At 32.1% G+C, this 20,485-nt stretch overlaps 2 protein-coding genes across 4 annotated transcripts; one reads left to right on the top strand and one right to left on the bottom strand.

Annotated features, from left to right (window-relative positions):
- Window positions 1-706: 706 nt before the first annotated feature.
- On the top strand, window positions 707-10,132 carry LOC7474833 (uncharacterized). 3 transcript variants are annotated; one of them, XM_024586838.2, is made up of 12 exons: window positions 708-1,437; window positions 1,824-2,081; window positions 3,490-3,732; window positions 3,920-4,069; window positions 4,392-5,776; window positions 6,619-6,692; window positions 6,781-6,862; window positions 6,948-7,073; window positions 7,217-7,350; window positions 8,127-8,284; window positions 8,603-8,838; window positions 9,255-10,132. In XM_024586838.2, exons 1-12 carry the CDS (start codon window positions 997-999, stop codon window positions 9,262-9,264), a joined length of 3,297 nt encoding a protein of 1,098 aa, XP_024442606.2. In that variant the 5' UTR covers window positions 708-996; the 3' UTR covers window positions 9,265-10,132. The 3 variants fall into 3 exon arrangements, 2 of the variants coding, with proteins under 2 accessions (XP_024442606.2, XP_002321524.4); XM_002321488.4 differs by having other exon boundaries at window positions 709-1,437; window positions 7,244-7,350; XR_002978219.2 differs by lacking the exons at window positions 8,603-8,838; window positions 9,255-10,132 and having other exon boundaries at window positions 707-1,437; window positions 7,254-7,350; window positions 8,127-8,275.
- A 4,777-nt stretch (window positions 10,133-14,909) lies between these two features.
- LOC7474834 (non-specific lipid transfer protein GPI-anchored 3) lies at window positions 14,910-16,205 on the bottom strand. Its single transcript, XM_002322082.4, has 3 exons — window positions 15,781-16,205; window positions 15,350-15,415; window positions 14,910-15,134 (listed from the first exon to the last, which is right to left on the bottom strand). The coding sequence occupies exons 1-3, from the start codon at window positions 16,094-16,096 to the stop codon at window positions 15,028-15,030; spliced, it is 489 nt and encodes a 162-aa protein (XP_002322118.2). The 5' UTR covers window positions 16,097-16,205; the 3' UTR covers window positions 14,910-15,027.
- Window positions 16,206-20,485: the final 4,280 nt, after the last annotated feature.

Genomic DNA, 20,485 nt, shown 5'->3' with positions numbered 1-20,485 from the left:
TGGTGATGTAGGAGGATTTTTTAGAATTCTTAGTTATTTTTATTTATTTTTATATAGTTTAGAAAAGTAAATATATTTTTAGGATTTTTATTGTTTTTTTTATTTATTTTTAGATTTTTAGATTGTTTATTTTGAGGTTTCTTAGTTTGTTTAATTTTTTTTTTTTTACTTTTAAGTTTGTTAGTTTGTTTAAGTTAATTTCTAAATTTATTTAAGGAGTTATAAACATGTAAGACTGCCTAAAAAATATTTAATAATAAAATTATAAATCAAAGTTGTGTATAACAACATTATTCAACTTTAATTATATTTTTTTAGCTTGATATCTTCTTAAATGTGTTTTATTGTTAATTGTTATCATAGTGTAATAATCACATAGTTATTTACTTGTTATATAGTGTAATAATCATGGCCCTAAAAGATAGTAAAAAAATACTAGAGTTGAATTGATTTTGAAAGAAATTAATTTATTTGGTTTTACTTGGAGGCTTAAACAACTCGTCTATTTGGAATTATATTTCAAATAGTATTTAATAAAAATTTAATTTTTTAAATTGATTCACTGACAAAAAAATTAATTTTTAAAAATTAAAAAAAATATTATTTTAGTATATTAAAAAAAAACTTTTAAAAATGACCACCGGTACAGTCAAAAGTCATAAGCACCCTCGATCGACATATAATTCGGTAACCAACAAACTAGAGTTCTCCCTTTTCCGCTTCAAGTCCTGGGCTGAGATGCTTCCGCCAAAGCCGAAGTCAAACCTTTCCCCTCCATATCCATGTCTCCCACCCAAACAAACAAACAGACCCTCTCGCTCTCGCTCTCCCTCTCCCTCCCATTTCCTTCTTCTTCACACAAAAACCATGACACTCATCTCTCTCTTCTCTTTAACCTCCCCTAAACCTCCTTTCTCTCTCTAAATCCCTCAAGCCTCTCTCTCTCTCTCTCTATATATATATATATATATATATATATATATATATATATTCATAATGGCGATCGTAACAGGAGATCGTTATCTAGAAAAACTAGTCAAATTCGTTGAAGAACAAGCCGGTTCGTTAATTGACGGGACCCTTGTCTTAAAGCTTTACCCAGGCGGTCTCCGCTACGTCGATTCACGACTCGAATCACTACACGAGTTAGAGAATTTATTATCCGGAGCTCCAGTTGATTATCTTCGCGCTTACATTTCTGACCTCGGTGACCACCGTGCTCTCGAGCAGTTACGGCGGATTCTCCGTTTGTTGACGGAGTTAAAGGTTGTTTCGGTTTTGCCTCCGACGACGCGTGATCCGACGCCGGTTTGTTTGGTTCCGTTTGGGAGATTGAGGGTTTTGGAACTTAGAGGTTGTGATTTGTCTACGTCAGCTGCCAAAGGGTTGCTTGAATTGAGACATACTCTGGAGAAGATTGTTTGTCACAATTCTACTGTGAGTCTTTTTTTTTTTTTTTTAATTTTTGAATTGGTTTTTGTGATCTTTTTTGACGTATTCAATCTGTTTATTGTTAAAATTTAAGCTCTGAAAAACATAAAAAGGAATAAATTAATCACGATTTTCTATACTAATAATGGCATTGATTAAAGGAGATACTTGTTTAATTGAAGGATTGAATGAAGGGATTGGCATGGCAATTTTAGTTAGAGAAGTTATAGTATAATTAAGCAAAGAAACAACTTATTGATTTTCTTTATTTCTCTGTGCTGATTAATTTTAGTTAGTAATTAGGGTGTGGTTCTTTGTAGCTGCCTTCTGTTTTTGAAATGGATAATTGTTAGTGAATTATTTATTTTATTCTATTGTTTTTGTGTTATTAGGATGCATTACGGCATGTATTTGCTAGTAGGATTGTGGAGATAAAGGACTCACCGCAATGGAATCGGTTGTCATTTGTATCGTGTGCGTGTAATCGACTGATTTTGATGGATGAGTCTTTGCAACTTCTTCCTGTTGTGGAAACTCTTGATTTGAGTCGAAATAAGTTTGCAAAGGTGGATAATTTGCGGAAGTGTACCAAATTGAAGCACTTGGATCTTGGGTTCAATCATCTGAGATCAATTGCACCCTTTTATGAGGTAGGGAGCCATTATACTTTAAATACTATGCTTAGGATTTGGTTGCTTCGAAATTTCAAAATGCACTATATTTTCATTTCAAAGTACATTTCTAGTTTGTTGATTGGTGGATTTTTTTATTCTAGTTGGAGTTGTATTCATTGTTTTTTTTTTTTAGTTGATACTGTTTTTTATGGCATGCATCATAATTGCTTTCTGAGAGTTTAACCAACACTTGAGTTATTAAAGATCACTGCTGCAACTTGCAAAGGAACGTATCTGCTGCAAATTTATTGACCTAAATTGACCGAGGTGCTCATTTGGTTCTTATTGGAAACTAAATAAGCCAAACTCAAATTTTGACGTTGCTGCTCAAATCCATGGCTTGATTACATATTTACGCATGTAAATCTGTAATTATGCTTAAAATAATGTTATTGTATTTAGAGGTGGCTGAAGTTGAGATGCATGATATCAAGTACATTTATGAATCTAGAGTTTCATATCCTTAAAGCTACAAAGAATGGTATTAGAGCTTCAATTAGCAGGCTAATAGATATTGGTTCTAGTGATTTGGCTAGACAAGAGGTGCAGTATGGAACATGATAATGTGGAAAGTGGTGAAAAAACAATCAAAGGACAGTGAGCGATGAGGGTTACAAAACTATTTGGTTTCTTGGAGGATGTCCTAGTTGTAGGAATTTGTTATGGATTTTATTGACAGAGGGTGTGGTTTTGTGGAAATGAGTGCACACGAGACGAACAACAGTAGAATGTGGCTTCAAGGTGGTTATGGGTGCATATTGATTCCCAAATTTCGTATAAAAGAACTAAGATTAGGGTGTGTATTAATAAGGCAATGTAAATATGTAATTAATATTTGCAGATTTGATGTATGCGAAACTAATGCAATCTGACAATTATTTTGGGTAAGGGTGGTTCCAACAAATGTCAAATACATCAACTTCTTTCCAAGAATTCTCCAAGCTCCAAGATTTAAGGATCATTTTCAGAGTTTATCTTGCTTGCAAACACTTGGGGAGTTGTCTGCTTTTGAAAGATTTCTTCTTTATTTTAAACTTCAAGTAGTTCTCAACTTAGCTCTAATGGAAAGAAAATGCTATTCAATGATGTAAAATTACCAAGGAAGAAACAGTTTAAGAATCCCTGACAGAAATTTCTCTCATCTTTCCATCTTCTGGTAGATAAGGTGATATGCAAAATGTTCATAAGTGAAACTTGCTTTTGCTCAGATAGCTCTATTTAGTGCTGCAATGGGTATTTTCAAACTTCATTTGCCTGTTATTTTATAAGTGATTCCTTTATTAGAATTCTATATGTCAAACCTGAATTTCTACTTTGCAGAATGATTCAATTAAAATTTTTTCTTAAAGATTTATTTTCTACACTGATTTTTTTTTCTGTGCAGATCTCCTGTCACATTGTTAAACTTGTTTTGAGGAACAATGCCCTAACAACATTACATGGGCTTGAGAATTTGAAGTCACTTGAAGCCCTTGATGTGTCCTATAATATTATTTCCAATTTCTCAGAGCTGGAGTTCCTTACTGGCCTCCCATGTTTGCGAAACTTGTGGTTGGAAGGAAATCCTTTGTGCGGTGCCCGATGGTATCGGGCTCAAGTATTCAGCTATGTTGTTCATCCAGAAGCAGTAAGTGATGATCTGGCAGATCATAATACTTAATTCATGCTAATTCAAGGGCATAGAAGAGTTGTAACTTTTGGATGAGTAGAATATAAATTAATATTTTAAGGATGCTTCTCATAACTTCATTATGAATTTTGTAGTCCTAGTAAACTAACTACTTTTAACTGTTTCCCGATGCATGGTTGCTCAGGTGAAGTTAGACGACCAAGAAATCAGCGCAAGAGAGTTTTGGAAGAGGCAAATCATAATTGCCAGGAGGCAGAAACGACCTACCAGCTTTGGATTTTATTCTCCTGCTATAGGAGATGATGAAGGAGATGGAAATATCAACAGGAAAAGGGTATGTAATTTTAATGGTGTGTTGAGCAAGTCCACATATTAGTCAACAATTTATATATTGACAACATGAGATTTGTGGGATGATACATTTAGCTATGATCTTTTCATGTATTGCTTGACACTACAGCATTTTGCTAAACTGAATTCCTCCCAGCATCAAGTGTGTAATATATGTTTTTTTTTTTATAAAATTTCTGTAAATTTCTGCCTTTTTTTTTAATTTTGTAAGTCTTTAAAATATAAAACTGTGTGTTCCTTTCTACTAGTCAACTTTTGTTTATTGACTTGGAGAGTAATGAAATCTCCCAATATTATTTTTTCAGAGTAAAGTATCTCGTCTTGCTTCAATTTCGAATAAAGAAGAGACCATTTATTTTTCCTCTGACCAAGAGTCTCCATCTTTTGATAATGAGATTCAAAGCAAAGAGGAGAATGACGTATCTGATGATGAAGCTGAAATAGTTGATCTGATTAACAGAGTTGAGCTCATGAAAAAGGAGCGTTCTACTCTTTGGTTGCGGGAATTTAAGGACTGGATGGATCATGAATCGGAGAATATTGTGGATTGCAGTACATATTGTGGGGTTACATTGCATCATGCAAAGGAAAATCATCCAACAAACAAGTCAACACAGAAGGACCATTGTGATAGTTCTAGAGATTCTATGGATGATCTTCAAGCTTCTGGAGATGAGACCAGTACAAATCTCCTTGAGTCTAATAGTTCATTTGTTGATACTGGATCATATGGTGGGGTTGCTTTACCAGGGATGGGGAACATGAATCTAAGACAGAAGCATCAAAAGTCTTATTTACATGAAGGGTCTGGTAGTATGTCTATGCAAAGTAGAAGTTCCCACACAGGTAGCTCTACTGTCCAAGAAGTCCATACAATAGTTGGAAATGGAAGCATATCACTGTTGACCACTCATTCATCTCCTGCATATCCTAGGTCTCCTCCTCATTATGAGGAGGACATTTTGCAACGACGCAACAACTTGGTGGAAGAAATTTTGCAGCTATCTGCAGAATCCTATTCAGTGGCATCATCTGACAGTAATACTAGCTCTAGTGATGATGATTTATACGAATTTGGAGATTCATCATATGAAGCTGCTAAATCACAAAATGAAGAGTATTTGAATCCCAAGGCCGGAGGGCAATTATCTTCTAATCCTTTGAAGGATCAAGGACATGGAATCCATCATGTGATGGAAAACGACAGTTATCTAAATGATTCACAAACCTCAATTTCCACAAAATTTTTGAGTTCGAACTCCAATGATTTCTCTGCTGGCTCTCATGATGGTGAAAATGCTCATTTTGCCAACCCAGAGGCTGATTTGCTGGAGAAAGGAAAAAACAAAAGGAAACCAAGAAGAATAGTCATTTCTTTGCTAGAGAATATGGTTGGCAGGATAGGGAGACCAGAAAAATTAAATGGAAATGGGGATACTTGTGGAGCTGGTTTGGTGGATGAGCAAGGGGAACAAATTGTTTGTGAGAGTGATTTTCATGTTACTGATAAGAAACAGCTGCACACAAATTCTTTTACAACCCTGGATGCTGTAAATGTCAATGGATTCTCTGATGATTTTATTGAGAATTATTTTAATGAGAAAGTAGCAGATTCCAGAATTAATGAAAGCTGTAGGAATTATATGCGATGTGATTGCATACTAGAGCCAGAATCCATGTACAGAGAAAGGTAAACATTTTGTAATCATTAGGAAATGTTGCCTACGAAAGACTTTCCCCTTTTCATTATTTATTTTCTTTCTTTTATAAGCATCATAACCCTTACTATTGAGTATTGGAATGTCCATAAATTTGGGTTAGCACGTTGCTAATTGTCACTATGCTTTTGCATTAGGTTTTCTTGCTAAAAATTGATTTTTGTTCATTATCTTCAGTTATGCAGCACTCATTGTCCATTGTTGAGCATTATTTAGCTTTTTCCATAAATTGTAGCTCATGTCTTCTAGAAGCTCTAGATTAATTAAGTTATCAGCGAGTTGTTTTCTTTTTCCTCTGCTCTTTGTTCCAAGAAGGTCTTTAATGCCTTCCTAACAGAATAAAAAAAAAAGATTTGTAATTAATTTGAAATAATAGCTCATGTTCTTTTATACTCGGTTTTGTACAGACAGAGAAGATGATTTTGCTCCAATAAAGCTTAGATTATTAGATTAGATATAAAGAATCAAAGTATATCAAATTTTTAGAATGTTTAGGGGCTTTTTTTGTGAACAACTTGTAAACACTACTTTCAATGAAAATAACAGTAAAATATTAAATCTGCATGGAGCACCTACTCACTGCTAGACATTAAGTATATTGGTTTTATATAGCTTTGCATCTTCAAAGGCTGATACTTGATTCTAGATTTTCACTTTTTGCATGTTTAAGCACTCCCAATTTTCTGGATTTCAAATATGAGATGCAACCTCATGTTGAACTTTGCTTACTTGTCTTCCTTTTATGTCTAATCATGAATCTTTAAACATGTTATTGTGAAAATTCTAATTTTTTTTTCTTTTGTTTTGCATGCAGAGAAGTAGTTTTGTTGCTGAGCAGTGAAGACAAGCTGTATGTACTGCTCATTGATGTAGCATTTGATGGATCGGGTTAGTTATCAAGTATTTAGAAGAGACCTATTTTTCATTTGATGCTTCTGAATGCTGATTGCATGATCACTTTAATGGCATATTGCAGGAAGCATTTTAAGTTTGCTGGGTTGGCACAGGGTTGAAGATGTTAGAGAAGTTTTAGTTGGTATAGGACTTCAGGTCGTGAGGTTAGTGATTTATTTGGTACTGTTAGTAATTAGAAGACTGGTGTTTTGTAAAACTTGAAAATTGACGTTTGCTGTTATCTGTTAGGGTATACATTGAAAGGGGAGCAACCTACCTGTTTCTAACGCGGAGCATTGAGAAGTCAAGGCAGGTACTTGATATCTTGCAAGTTTCTGGACCATGCACAACAAATAATAAGTGTTTGCTGAAAAGGTAATCTAATCTGAACGCCCCATTCATACGTGAATGGGAAATTTAATGCCAGTTTTTTGCTTATGCACACTTCTAAAATGATTTTTTTTAAAAAATTTAATAATTGTTCTATATTTGCATGTGTTTATTTTCTTTGTTGTAAGACTGGGTTGTGGGAATTTATATGACAGTTTGGAGCAGGTTCAGGCTGAGTTGTTTTGGCAGAAAATATGTCGAGGTTTGAAACTGAGCATATTCCAATATTCTATGGTGCTTTTTAGGCACAGGAAGAACGAAGGTATACATCTCACTGCTTTAGGGTGATGAAGTGTTATTGCATAAAATTGGTAAATGGTTGGTCCCTCAGATGTTGTGATGTAAAGTTGGATAAAATAAGGCATGATTCTTATACTATGACTTTTTGTCAGAAGCATGATTCATCAAGCCCACTGTTTTTTTTGTGTTTTTTTCTTTCATGTGGAGCATGAAAGGTTATTAACAAACAAAGACCTCAGTTACACCTGTTTCATACAAAATATTCTTGAGGACTTTTTGTGTAGTTTGTTAATACAAGAATTGTTAGTATTGGTTTTATACGAAAGATTTATTAAATATATAGGATGGATCAGATTTGTTATAACCACTGAAAATCCAAAATATCTGAGTTGTAAATAGAAATGTTCTTAGATGCATAGTTGACCTGTGTATGATTAAATTTGTAAAGCATTTGATGAACATATACACCACACTAATTTGTTTAGAGCCTAATTTCTATCTTGTGAACTAATTTAATGACAATTATAGTTTTATCATTAAATTTATGCAACTAAAATGCTTTGGATATCCAATTTGATTGAAATAAAAATTTCCATCATAATAGTTTCATGATTTGATTCAATGATGTGACTTCCCACGGATATGCATCGGACTATTATTGTGGCATGCTTTCTAGCAGACACTCTATGATGTGAAAATAATTTTTGCATTTATTTTTTGAAGTTCTTTTTTTTCCTTCTTTAGTTAACCCATCCATTGGCTATTTGTAATGACTGCCAAAAATTCTCTTATGGACAGAGGACTCGTGGCTTCCCAGATCACTGTTTGTAAGTGGGGGGCATGTGCTTTTGTGTGTTGAAGATCTTAAGCAGTTCAGGAGTTCCTCAGTGGATGCATCTTCGCCTCCATATTTCTTGCTTGATTCTTGTTGCTCCATTAGTGATGTGTCTGAGCTGGTATGTTTCAGATTGCTTGAGCCCAAGCTCTTTACTTCATAAAATTGCTTGCTTATAAACCACAATCACCTCAACTTGAATGCTGGTTAGACTGGCATATTAATTCTACATCCAAAGAGCTCTGAACTAAATTTGTCTCGTATAGTCCGGCTCTCTTTTCTATCGTCTTTTGCTTTATCTTAGCATGTCTAAGAAACTGCTTTTCTCAAAAGTAAAGGTTTTCTGGGAACGATATCCTGCTTCTATTGTTCTGTGCTGTACTTGTTCTATTGAAAGGGTGAAGGTTATATCCCATTAAGATCATAATTCTATTTTCAGGTTATTGAGGCCAGGGAGAGCTGGTTTATAACCTTAGCCCTTCAACATGCCCCAAAAAGCCTATCATCCAAATCTCAAAAGGATATCAAAACAAATGACAAGGATAACGAAGGTTCAGGTTCTCTGACATGGAAGCTTAAGTGGTTCTCAAAAGAGAACCTATTCAATTTTGTGGCTTTATTAAGGGCAATTCATGCAGGGGTAGCCGCGCTACCTATGCTAGTAACATATACTCCGTGAGCCTTGCTTTCATGTTTTTGTTTTTCATATTCATTTCATTCATTTTGATTTAAGGTTTTCATTTTACTTCTCGATTATATTTATATATTTAGTTTCTGCTTGTATCCTGTGGGTGGTGAGTCAATAGCTTTCATATTCTTTCATTTGTATTCTTTATAGGTGATCCTTTTCTCCTGTACAAAGTGTAGAGTATAGAACAAAGTAACTTGTCATCAGCTCAGTTCTTGGTTGTCCATGGATTGCCTTCTTTATTTCTTTTATCCTAAGGAAACTGATTTATGTCTATTATGCCATTGGCAATGTGCAGCACTTAGATTAATATGTTATACACTCACTCGACTCTTATTATGTACATAATGAAGACCAATGTTTGTTTTCTCGTAAGATGATGCCAAAATTTATGAGGTTTCAGTTCAGCATGACGCATGAGAGGGAAATGACGTTAAGAAGGAAACAGACTGGTTCGATGTCTCTTATCGTTTCACCGCTATCGGACTTGGCATTTTCTCAGCAAATTCCCACTTCGGTGATGGGCTATCTCTGCCTCGGGCACTTGGATGGGTGTTTATTTAGTTCTGCTACAAGCCAGCAGGTATTTTTGCTTATTAGCATACAAAACTTCATATTTTGGTAAAAGAACATAGATGCAAAAGGTATTGTTAAAGTAGCATAATTTGTATTTGTCGTGATTCTAAAATGTAATATGTAAATAAATCGTGATTGAAAACATGATATGATTTTAAAATGTGACGTAAAGAAAAAGTGATCGAAAAGCATGATATTTGAAAAATATTGTGCTTAAGAAACCGTGACATCTACCAAACCATATCTTACTCTTATATTTACCCCTTAAACCCTAAATAATACCTAAACTATTTATCAAGCCTTATCTAATTTCTAACCCTAACTAAGACCTAAACCCTACTACCTACTAACCTTAAAATGATAAAAAATAATCTAACTTGAGTTTTAACTCTAAATACTCATTAACTATAATCTAAACATCAAACCCTAACCCTAACATCATTCTGCAAGTTACTTAACCATTTAAAACAAACACTAAACCAAACCTTAAATCATAACTCTAATTTAAACACTAAACACTTATAATAACCCTAACCCTAAACCCTGTTTCTAATTTAAACACTAAACACTTACCATAACTCAAATTCAAAATCCCAAACTCTAACCTAGCTCATCCCTAACACCATAGCTTTAACCACAAAAACTAAGCCTAATCCTAATCCTAATCCAAATCTATAACCCCAAATCCTTAACCAAAAAATATAACTTTAACTAATCCTAACTCAATCCAAACATCAACCATCAACACACAAACCCCAAACACTAAATATTAAATCTCTTGTTAATGTAAAATTAAATACTCCTAACACTATGTATATTAGGCTTCTTTTTTTATAGAATTAAACATTATATAAAAACTATATATTTTTTTTTGCAATGTTTCTTTTCTTTAATTTCTGTGGTTTTAACGTGGCTTGTAATCAATTTTTTGGTTTTGTATTTTTAGTGAATTACATGATAACTACAATTTTTTATTCCATCTGTAATTAACTTTTTATCATGTATTTTATAATCAAAATTTCATTTGAATTTAGGATGAATTGCATAATAACACTAACAGGACCATTATTGTTCATATATCCATCATGCTAGTGCAAATTGCAGTAGCAACTGTCGATTTATCATCTTCATACGGAGACCATATTACCTATAATACAAGTGTAAAAAATATAAGACGACAATAATAGGTAAAAGTTAAGTTGAATTATAAAAAAAATTGTTCAACATGTATCTGGAAAGTTATTGTCTCTCTATCGCTCTGATAAAATGAGATTACTTTAATCCCATACTACCATATGTGAGATTACCTTAATCCCATACTACCTAACATTACAAATCAGAATCTTATTAATAAGGTTTTTAGTCACATTTAGACAATATAGCTGCATATAATTATTTTGAACATTCAATTACATGCATCCTGATGAATGCTGGAGTGTAAAGCTTGTAGTCTGGGCAGTCATAATTGGCTTTCTTGGAAGCGGGGGACAATCTACGTAAAGATGCTCTTATGAGATACAACATATCATATTCAACAATTTAAAACATAAGTATATTAAAGTTAATGTAAAGTGAAATAGAGGAGCTTTCAATGGTTTTTTAAGGGAGGGAGGGGGCTGGTTATCGGTTGTCGGGTTTTTTTAGAAACGGGGGGTAAGATTGGTTATGTGGGGGATATATCATGATTCAACATGGTAAGTTATCATGATTTTCACAACAAGCTCAAACTGTTTTATTTCACTGATTATTTATAAAATTATGTTATTTTACTAATTTAAAAAATCCTAGTGAGCAGCCAACTAAGTACCCTATTTTTTAAAACAATACATATTTATAGTTTGTTTTATATTTTTCTCAACGTGTGATGTTGTGGGGTTATATTGAAAATTTATTTTTATGTTAATTAAATTAAATATTTGTAACAATTACAATGATTTATTTTGTTGAATAAAAAATATATTTTTTAAGTCAGAATTTTCTTTTTATTCATGTATTTCTTTTTTTGGAAATAAATATATCTTATTTTATCAGAAACAAGGTTTTTTTAAATAAAATCTTATCGTAGTTTGAATTAGAAAAAAATAAAAAGAATCATGTTTTGATATTCTTTACACGACTATATGAAAAAAAAAATAAACAATATTAATTTTTTAAAAATTATATAAGAAAAATGAATAACAAAATAGTTATTTTATTCTCATTGAAATACAACAAAAACAGATCAACAAGAAAGAAAAATACAAAACAGAATCCATGATTCAAGCCTATATTCTGGACCCTCATGATTTGCTAGCTTTAATTGTTCTACTGTCTTGCTTTGGAAACTCCAGATTTTCGGCTGCCTTGCTGGTTTGCCTTTTTTTTTTTTGGTTTAATTAACTTGAATATTTAGACTAGTTTACACATACTTCGAATTAATTTCCCATGAACCACCATAAAAAAAAGAAAGGCCATTCTTGGACCTTAGAAGCTCGGTGTGCTAGAGACAATGGCTTAGAATCATGAGGTGGTCTGCCAAATGATCATTATGTGAACATGCCGAACAGTCAAAGCACCATTTTTCACCAAATCTCGGACAAAGGGAGTGTCAATCTGAATGGACAGGATTCAAACTGAGATGTGTAGCACTGAGCTGGTTATCATACGTTAATGTGGGAGGCATGGGTAATGGATGCTCAAGTTTAGTCGTAAGGTGGGGGAGCCAGATAGTTTCAAAAGCCATCACTGCTAATGGACTCTACTTTCCTCAATCGATGGCTTGCTGTTTCTTGGAACACCAGGAGATCAGTTTGGAGCCTAAAAAAAAATCATATAGACAAAGGTGGATGTTCGATCGTCTAAGCTGCCAGCCCAATCAGCATTTGAGAATGTCACGAGTAACATCCTGAGTTTTTTCATTTAAAACAAAACATGTACATGAAAATTGGGGTATTTTATATATTAAAGACAAGGTCTCTTCTGTATAAAGGCTCACACAATCAATACACCAAATACAAAATTTACTCTTTGCATGCTCATTAAACATACAAAGAGTTTTCAATTTCAATTTAAAGGATTCATACAATTTTAATGAAATTTCGATAGAATTTTTCCTCAATGAAAACCTAATTGAAATTTTATCTCACAATTAATATTTGCATAACACAATCCAAACTACATTCGGTTCATACAACCATTGCTCATTTGCAGCATGAGGCATGCCACCCAACAAAAAGCCCTGTTTGTTTTTACATTTTAAAAATATTTTTGAAAAAAATTAAAATTTTTTGTTTTTTTCTTTACTTCAAATTGATATTTTTTAGTATTTTTAAATCATTTTGATATATTGATATCAAAAATAATTTTTTAAAAATAAAAAATATTATTTTAATATATTTTTGAGTAAAAAATACTTTGAAAAATAACCGCAATCACACTTCCAAACACACACTTACTTACTTACAATTTTAAAATATTAGACTTAAAATATACATTAATTTAATAATATATTATAAGATAAAAATTATAAAATTCTATCTAACCAAAAAAAAAAAAATACATAGTCCCAATCACGAGATCATTATTGTGATGATCCATATAAACGATGAACATAAAATATATAACAATATAAACAATGAATAATGAAAGCATGTGAATATACATTACAAACATGTACTATGTTATAATTAACTTTGCACAGCACAATTACAATGGTTCCACTTCACTACTCCATCATTATGATTAGAAAACTTTCCTAGCACAATTTATTAAGGAAACTTGAAGTGAGGAACAGCTCTTATTTAGTAGCTTTAAAATGAAGAGATTTGCATGCCAACATTGATTCACTTCCTAATTGATAGAAGGAGAGAGATTCGAGATCCGAAACGGCCTGTCGTTTTGAAGGAGAAGGAAGAGTTACTAGAAACAGACAATATTTAGCTAGCTGCTACCTCCAACCTCCAACGATGTAATCTATGAAACAAAAGAGGGTGACTTTCGTTTTTTATTTCGTTTTGCCCAGAGGAGAGGAGTACGTAAGTTGTAATTCTTATAAATTAAAATTGAAATTGAAATGAAATAAAAATTTGGAGTGAATTTATTTAGATTTCTTTACGTGTGTTTATTAATGTGATGTCTATTTTTTTAATTAAATATATATTAAAATATTATTTTTAATTTTTAATATAAAAATGTCAAAATCATAAAAAAAACACATCAATTTATAATTTTTAAAATAAAACATAAATTTTAAAAAACACGATTAATAACAAGAACAAAAATAAAGAGTCCATAAGTGCCGGACTTGAAAGGAATGGAATAACATTGAAATTCACTATAAATTATGTTGAACTGCAACAAAAACCAACAAATGGCCTAGCCTACCATTTTCCGACACATCATTAATAAATGTGGCCAAAAATTTGGTCGTTAATATCACACACTAAAAATTGAAGGAAAAAAATAAAAAAACTTTTGTATAAACTATTTTTTTTATATATATTTTTTCTTTTATTTTTTTATTGCATGCCCCCAAACGGTTTTGTATTATGATCAAATTATAATAACAACAAAATATTAATTCCAAGTTTCATTTGGTTAATTAGTTTTTAAATATCAAGTTTAATTTAATTTCTAGTTTTTTGGTTTAGAGTGAGTTTTATGTTTTTTTTTTTAGTTTTTTTAATCATGAACATGTGAAATACTACAAGATATAAAATACGTTAAAAAACAATGAAAATTCAACATACAACAAATACACTATGTTGTAAGAGTTATCTATAATGTTTTCTTTTCATTTAATTTTTTTGTCACTAGATTTATTTTTTCTAATTTAATCTATGAACAATGAGCTGACTCAACTCTTTTTTTTCATTAGCGTAATTTATTTTATGGGTTTTTTTTTTCCATTTGATAATTTTAGTGTTCTTTCACAAAATTAATGAGTAGTAAGCCATAAAATAATGTTTGGATTCATGAACACGTGATGCATTGTAAGATAGAAGAAATATTAAAAAACTTATAGAAATATAACATAGAAAAAAGACAATCCACTATTTATTACAATAATTACCCACAATATTTTTTTCTTTAATTTTTTTTGTTACTTAGATTTTTTATTTTTAATTTAATCTTTTAACATTAGGTTAAATTTGGATTTAGTTTAATGTTTTATTTTGGTTGAATTTATATAGAGCTCTCAAGATATTACAAATAAGTTTCAGCATTGAGTTAATATTTCATTTGAAAAAATAAAATTAAATTTTATTAATTCAAACTAATTAAAATTTTATGGATCCAATTTTAAACTAAAAAAAATATCAAACTTCTTTTTTTTTTTCCTCTAAAAAATAATATTTTTATCTTATCTTTCGAGCTCCATGATCTTTGATTATAATCAATAATTTTATCATTATTTATTGATTTATATAATTTTTAATTTATTTTATTAAACAAACATAAATTCTTCTATTTGCGATTAAAATTTTTCTTGATAGTAAAAAAATATTAACAACACCTATAATTTATTTTGCATTGAAAAAAAAAGTTTCATCCCGCAGCATAACGTGAAAAATTAAACTAGGAGTCTAAGTCCAATGTGAGTACGTCATGTTCTTACAACATTACAACATGGAAAAAATCAAACCCAGAAAGATAGCAGCAACGAAACCAGATCCTCCAAAGTGAGCGATCTCATAATTTGCTGCACTTTTTGGAGTTGTGTTGGAACCTATACAAGAACAGATAACAAAAGTAAATATTAGTTTCTTGGTCATAAAATATAAGTATAAAAAGAATTCAAATCTTTTATCTGGTCGTCAAATTAAAATAAATACCACTGATCTTCTTTTTTCAATATAAAGTAGAATAGCAAAAAAAAAAGAAAAAAAAAGAGAGAATAAATTAATTTAGAGATCATCACAAGTATGAAGTTCAAGAGCTCACCACTTGGAGTTGTTGCATTGGTGGTAGGAGTTGATGGCTTTGCCGGAGAACCTGATGGAGATGTTGCTATATATATATATATATATATATATATATATATATATATATAGAGTTAGATGGCTCATATATTCTTGCTCGCAATTACAAGATGACATAACATGCATCTAAACTTGAGAACATTAATTATTTCATGCAATAGTCATTAATTTCGTTCAAATTAATCTAAAAAAAGAAAAGAAAAGAAAAGAAAAGAAAAGAAAACCTCAGATATAAGCCTAAAACCAGCCATTGAACAGATCCATGCACACAATAATAACCAATTCTCCAATTCACATAAGAAATTGTTAGATGATTAATCCCAAAACATGCAATTGATCAGGTTTTGACGATAAAAAGGAGAAAAAAAGAAGGAAATTCTGATTAGTGATTACCATTTTTGCAAACAGACATGTCAACTGAGGCGCCACAAGTCTTGGCAAGCTTAAGGGCACCATCCATGGTGACGTTGAAATCCTTCAGGAGATCTGGATTTGCTAAAGCACTGCAAAGACACTGAGCTTGATGTGCGACCATGTCCTTCAGTGGCAAGCAGCAAACAGGTGGCGGCGGCTCGGTTCCTGGTAAATAGGGTTTACATGGAAGCAGATTTTGTATACATGACATTTCTAGAGCCTCACCTCCTGAAAACCCTAGAAAGACACATGATGAGAAGATCAGAAAGAAACTCAACGTGGTCTTCGAATCCATGATTAATTCTTTAATGAAAAATGAAAACAAAGTGAGATTTTTCTGAAGATAAAAAAACCCTTTTCTTCTTTCTCTTTTAATTTCTTTGTTGTTATGAAAGGGATTTTGTACTATATTTATTAAAAGAGATGTTTTATTTATAGAAAAAATTTAGCTGTTTCCTCCTGCTATTTCTCTGAACATATCAACCGTTCTTTTCTTCTGGGACACCGTTAAATTCAATTATTTTATTTCATCAAAAACTCCAGTAGATAATTTGGGTCATTTTGTTTTGTCTTTGGACGTATAATGTAGGTATTAAAGTAACTAATATAACAGATGAGATAATAACTAATAAAGTAAGTAACTGAAATCCATAGAACGGAACTAGAAAATAAAATTAAAAGGGGCTAAGATTTTAATTGTTTTACTACTCAAGCTAAAATTATAAATATTATTAAAAAAAAAGTTAAAAAAAAATTCCTTGCAAGGGACGGGACCTTGCCACCCCGTCTACGCCGCTGGATTTAAGCCTACTTTACTCAAAGATATTACCGAACATATAATTGCAATGTTAATAAGAGGGCAATTAGTCATTTAATTAGCACTTTTTTTGGATTTATAATTAACAGTATTTGTTTATATTTCTCTCACAAAAAGACTTGATGATTTCTAGGTATAAAAAAAGAGAGAAGACATGTCTATTTTCTATTTTGATATATATAAAAACTTATTATAAAATTAATTTAAAAATGTTTATATCTTTTCTATTATGAGATAACTAAATTCAAGTTAACGTGAAAACCAAGTTTTTGGTGAAGAGGAGAGTTCTTGATAAGCAAAGTGGGGTTAACTACATACAAGAAAAAGTCGTAGATGTAATACTCTACTATTTTTGCTATTATTCCTCTTAATTAATGCCCTTAAAAACTTAAATGTCAAAATTATAATAAATCTAGACAAAAAAATAACTGTAATTAACTAGAAAATCGGGATATATGTGCATTTTAGAGAATCCCACGCATCTTTTATATGTAGAGAATATATAGCTCAAGATTTTGACCCAGCTGTCTCACATAAATAGCATGAAAAAAATGTCTACCACGCTTTTATCTGTGACTTTCCCAAAGAATGGGAAAAATTGGTATCAGATCGGGAATTGGTAACATCAAGTAAAAATGGAACATAAATATTAAATAAAATAGGAGCAGTCTTCCTATTGGACACATTTGTGAATGTTTTTTAGTTTTTAACGTATAATTATTATCCATCAGGACGAATAATTAATGATTGGGATTAAATTTTCCCTCGAGATCACATCTTCATCATAAGTGACTGGATGCTTCTGATTTCGAGTGTGAAATTTAGTAAAGATCGAAACCTTTCAAGTACTTACAATATTTCCCTGGTTTTTATCTGTTTTTTTTTTTTGTGGTCATATGGAAATATCTTCGAATTAGGGATCATGACTGATCACTATTAAAAAATTATCAAATACAAATAAAAATATTGACAATTAAAATTTTATCAGTAAATTGTAATGTAATTTACCGATGAAAGATTTCCTTGCCATGTCCCTCGATATATGCCAACAGAAAATTTTTGTTGGTGTATACCAAGAGAATTTCATTGACAAAAGAAGAAAAAAAAATGACACGACATGTTTATAGAGGGTATTACCAACGAAATAAACTCGTCGGTAAAATTCACTCGTAAATTCGTTGGTAAAATAAACCAGTCGGTAAAATTTGCCCATAAATTCTGAAAAACTAACCCTGATGGATCTGCTATTGTGGGCTGAATTGATCCACTTATAAAAACTGACCAAAAACCTTTATAAGTAAGTCCAAACCCTGATCCAAACAAACCCTAGATCCTAACTGAAAACAAAGTATTAATTATACCAAAACAAGCCTTGGGATGTAGTTACCAAAAATAAAAATAAAGCCCATAAATCCTAAGTCTTTATCTGCCCAATGATCCTAGAAACCAATATGTCATTAAATTCCACTAACCCTTCTTTCCTTGTGTAGCTAGGATGATTGTAAGAAAATGATTTTGGAACATTAATGAATCCTTGCCACACTTGAAAATTATATTGCAACCCATTAAAGATCCTTGTAGAACTAGAAAATTCCTATAATAAGCCACTACATCCTTGTAAGAAAAAGTTCATTGCTAAATAGGAAGTCCACAAGTCAAAAGGAAATAAATAACAAAATTCATACAACTTGTTCTGACCTATATCGCAACTCCTTCCTGAAATCCGATTCACCTGAAAGTTTACCTCAACATAGACAAATACCTCTGGAATCTTCTGGTAAAGTTTTAGCTCGATCCAACGGTTGGATTTAGAGTTATGTTCAATAGTATAAAACTAAATGATAGGAAATTTTACGGCACAATCCAAATTTGATCTTACTTAGATTATCAAATTTACAATGGGATAAAAAAAAAAAATTTAAACTAGGGTCTAAGGGCTTATTCATCTTTTCATTGTGGTCTTCTTACCATTATAAAGTCATGACAAAGACAATTTGGTATTTAAAAAATAATATTTAAAGAAGGAAGTTTGTTGTCATGTTTTATGCATGCGCCCACATGTTAGGCCATTATGCATGCTTTAAGTGTCGTATGCAAAGGAATTAGGTAGTGGAATTGCCCATCCATGCTAGCGTTAGAAAGATCACGATGTTCACTACCAGAAATTCGCTAAATAGCAACGGATTTACCGACGGAATATTTCTGTCGGTAATTTGAGGTCGAAATTACCGACGGACAATATTCCGTCTGTAATTCAGTCGGTAACTACCGATGGAAATTTTCCGTCGGTAGTTACCGACTGAATTACGGACGGAAACGTTTTCGTCGTAAAAAAAACCGGGTCGTTGACGTGGAGGTTTTGGCGGGTTATGTTTTCAGACGGAATCACCGACGGATTCAAAAAGACAACCCGTACAGCGACCGCCGTTTATATTGCCGACGGAATCACCGACGGATTTGAAATGGCAGATCCGTGCAGTGACGTGTCGATTGTTCCGTCAGAATCATCGATGGTTTCATCGACGGATATTCCGTCGGTGAAACCGTCGGTAAAAGTTAATATATGTCCACCGACCCTTTCCTCCCCTATTTCTCCTTCTTCTTCCTAATCCCAACTCTCCCCATCTGCAAACAACCAGCCCCCCTCCCCCCAAACAAAAATCTCCCTCATATCAGCACAACAAGTTATATTTCTTGAAGTTTTGTGGTCACAATATCCGTGTTCTGATTTACCGAAGGATTTTATCAATTTTTGTAAGTAATTCTTTCTTTTTAAATTTTAACATTTAATTAAATGTCAATTTTATCATTTTTTTAGTATATGTATTTTGTTAGTAAATGTACATGTTTTATTGTTATTTCTCAAACAAACTTGTAGTATATGAATGTATAATTCTATACCTGTTATGGTTTGTTTTAGATTTTGTAAGATTGTATTTGTTTGTAAACTGTTAAAACTTTATGGAACTACCGAAGTACATGTGCTGTTTTGAAATAATTAATAGCTTACTTAATGGGTCCGTTTAAAGTTTTGTCAATGGTATTGCGGAGTGGTAATTTCTGTAAATTTATATATTTTAATTTGTATGGACGTTGATAAATGATAATGAATATTTAATATTTATGAGAAGTTGTGATTGGTTTGTTGGATAATCTCGAGGTAAAGTAATATTTTTGCAAGTTTATTTACCTAACTTAGTTAATTAATACATTATGTCATCATAATTTTATAGAGGTTCGATATAAATCATGGATGATCGTTCATGGATGTATCGAGATTCACCCCAAGGATTGCGGAGGATGGATTATTGTAACGGGGTTCAGGGTTTTATTAATTTCGCAACATCTATTCCTAGAAATTTTACTGGAGGCGGTATTAGGTGTCCATGCAGGAAGTGTCAAAATAAAAAGTATCTGCATCCAGATGTTGTAATGATGCATCTTCTACACAAAGGGTTTATGGAGAATTACCAGTGTTGGTATGTACATGGAGAAGTATTTGTAAGCGAGAGTGAGAGGAGAATGGAAGAAACGGTGGTTGGGTCTACTTCTAGTGCTAGCAACGTGCATGAAGCGACAAATGACAACACTAATCCTTACAAAAATATGGTTATGGATGCAATGAGAATGAATCAAGGTAATGCCAGTCAATGTCCAATCGTAGAAGAAGAACCTAATGGAGATGCAGCTAGGTTTTTTGATTTGTTGAAAGATTCTGACGAAACCCCGGGGTCGTGTCGAGGTTGTTCAGGATGAGAACGAAGACACAAGTGTGCGAGATGAAGTCTTTCAAGTTAGTGAGGTGGTTGAACCATATCGAGTTGCTCCTTCAATTGAATTGGAAGAAAATTCAAATTTTCGTGTTTT

The sequence above is a fragment of the Populus trichocarpa genome, chromosome 15, assembly GCF_000002775.5.
Source record: "Populus trichocarpa isolate Nisqually-1 chromosome 15, P.trichocarpa_v4.1, whole genome shotgun sequence".
Classification (NCBI taxonomy): Eukaryota; Viridiplantae; Streptophyta; class Magnoliopsida; order Malpighiales; family Salicaceae; genus Populus; species Populus trichocarpa.
Note: the sequence above shows the minus strand (reverse complement) of the source record. Positions and strands in the feature narration are given on the sequence as shown.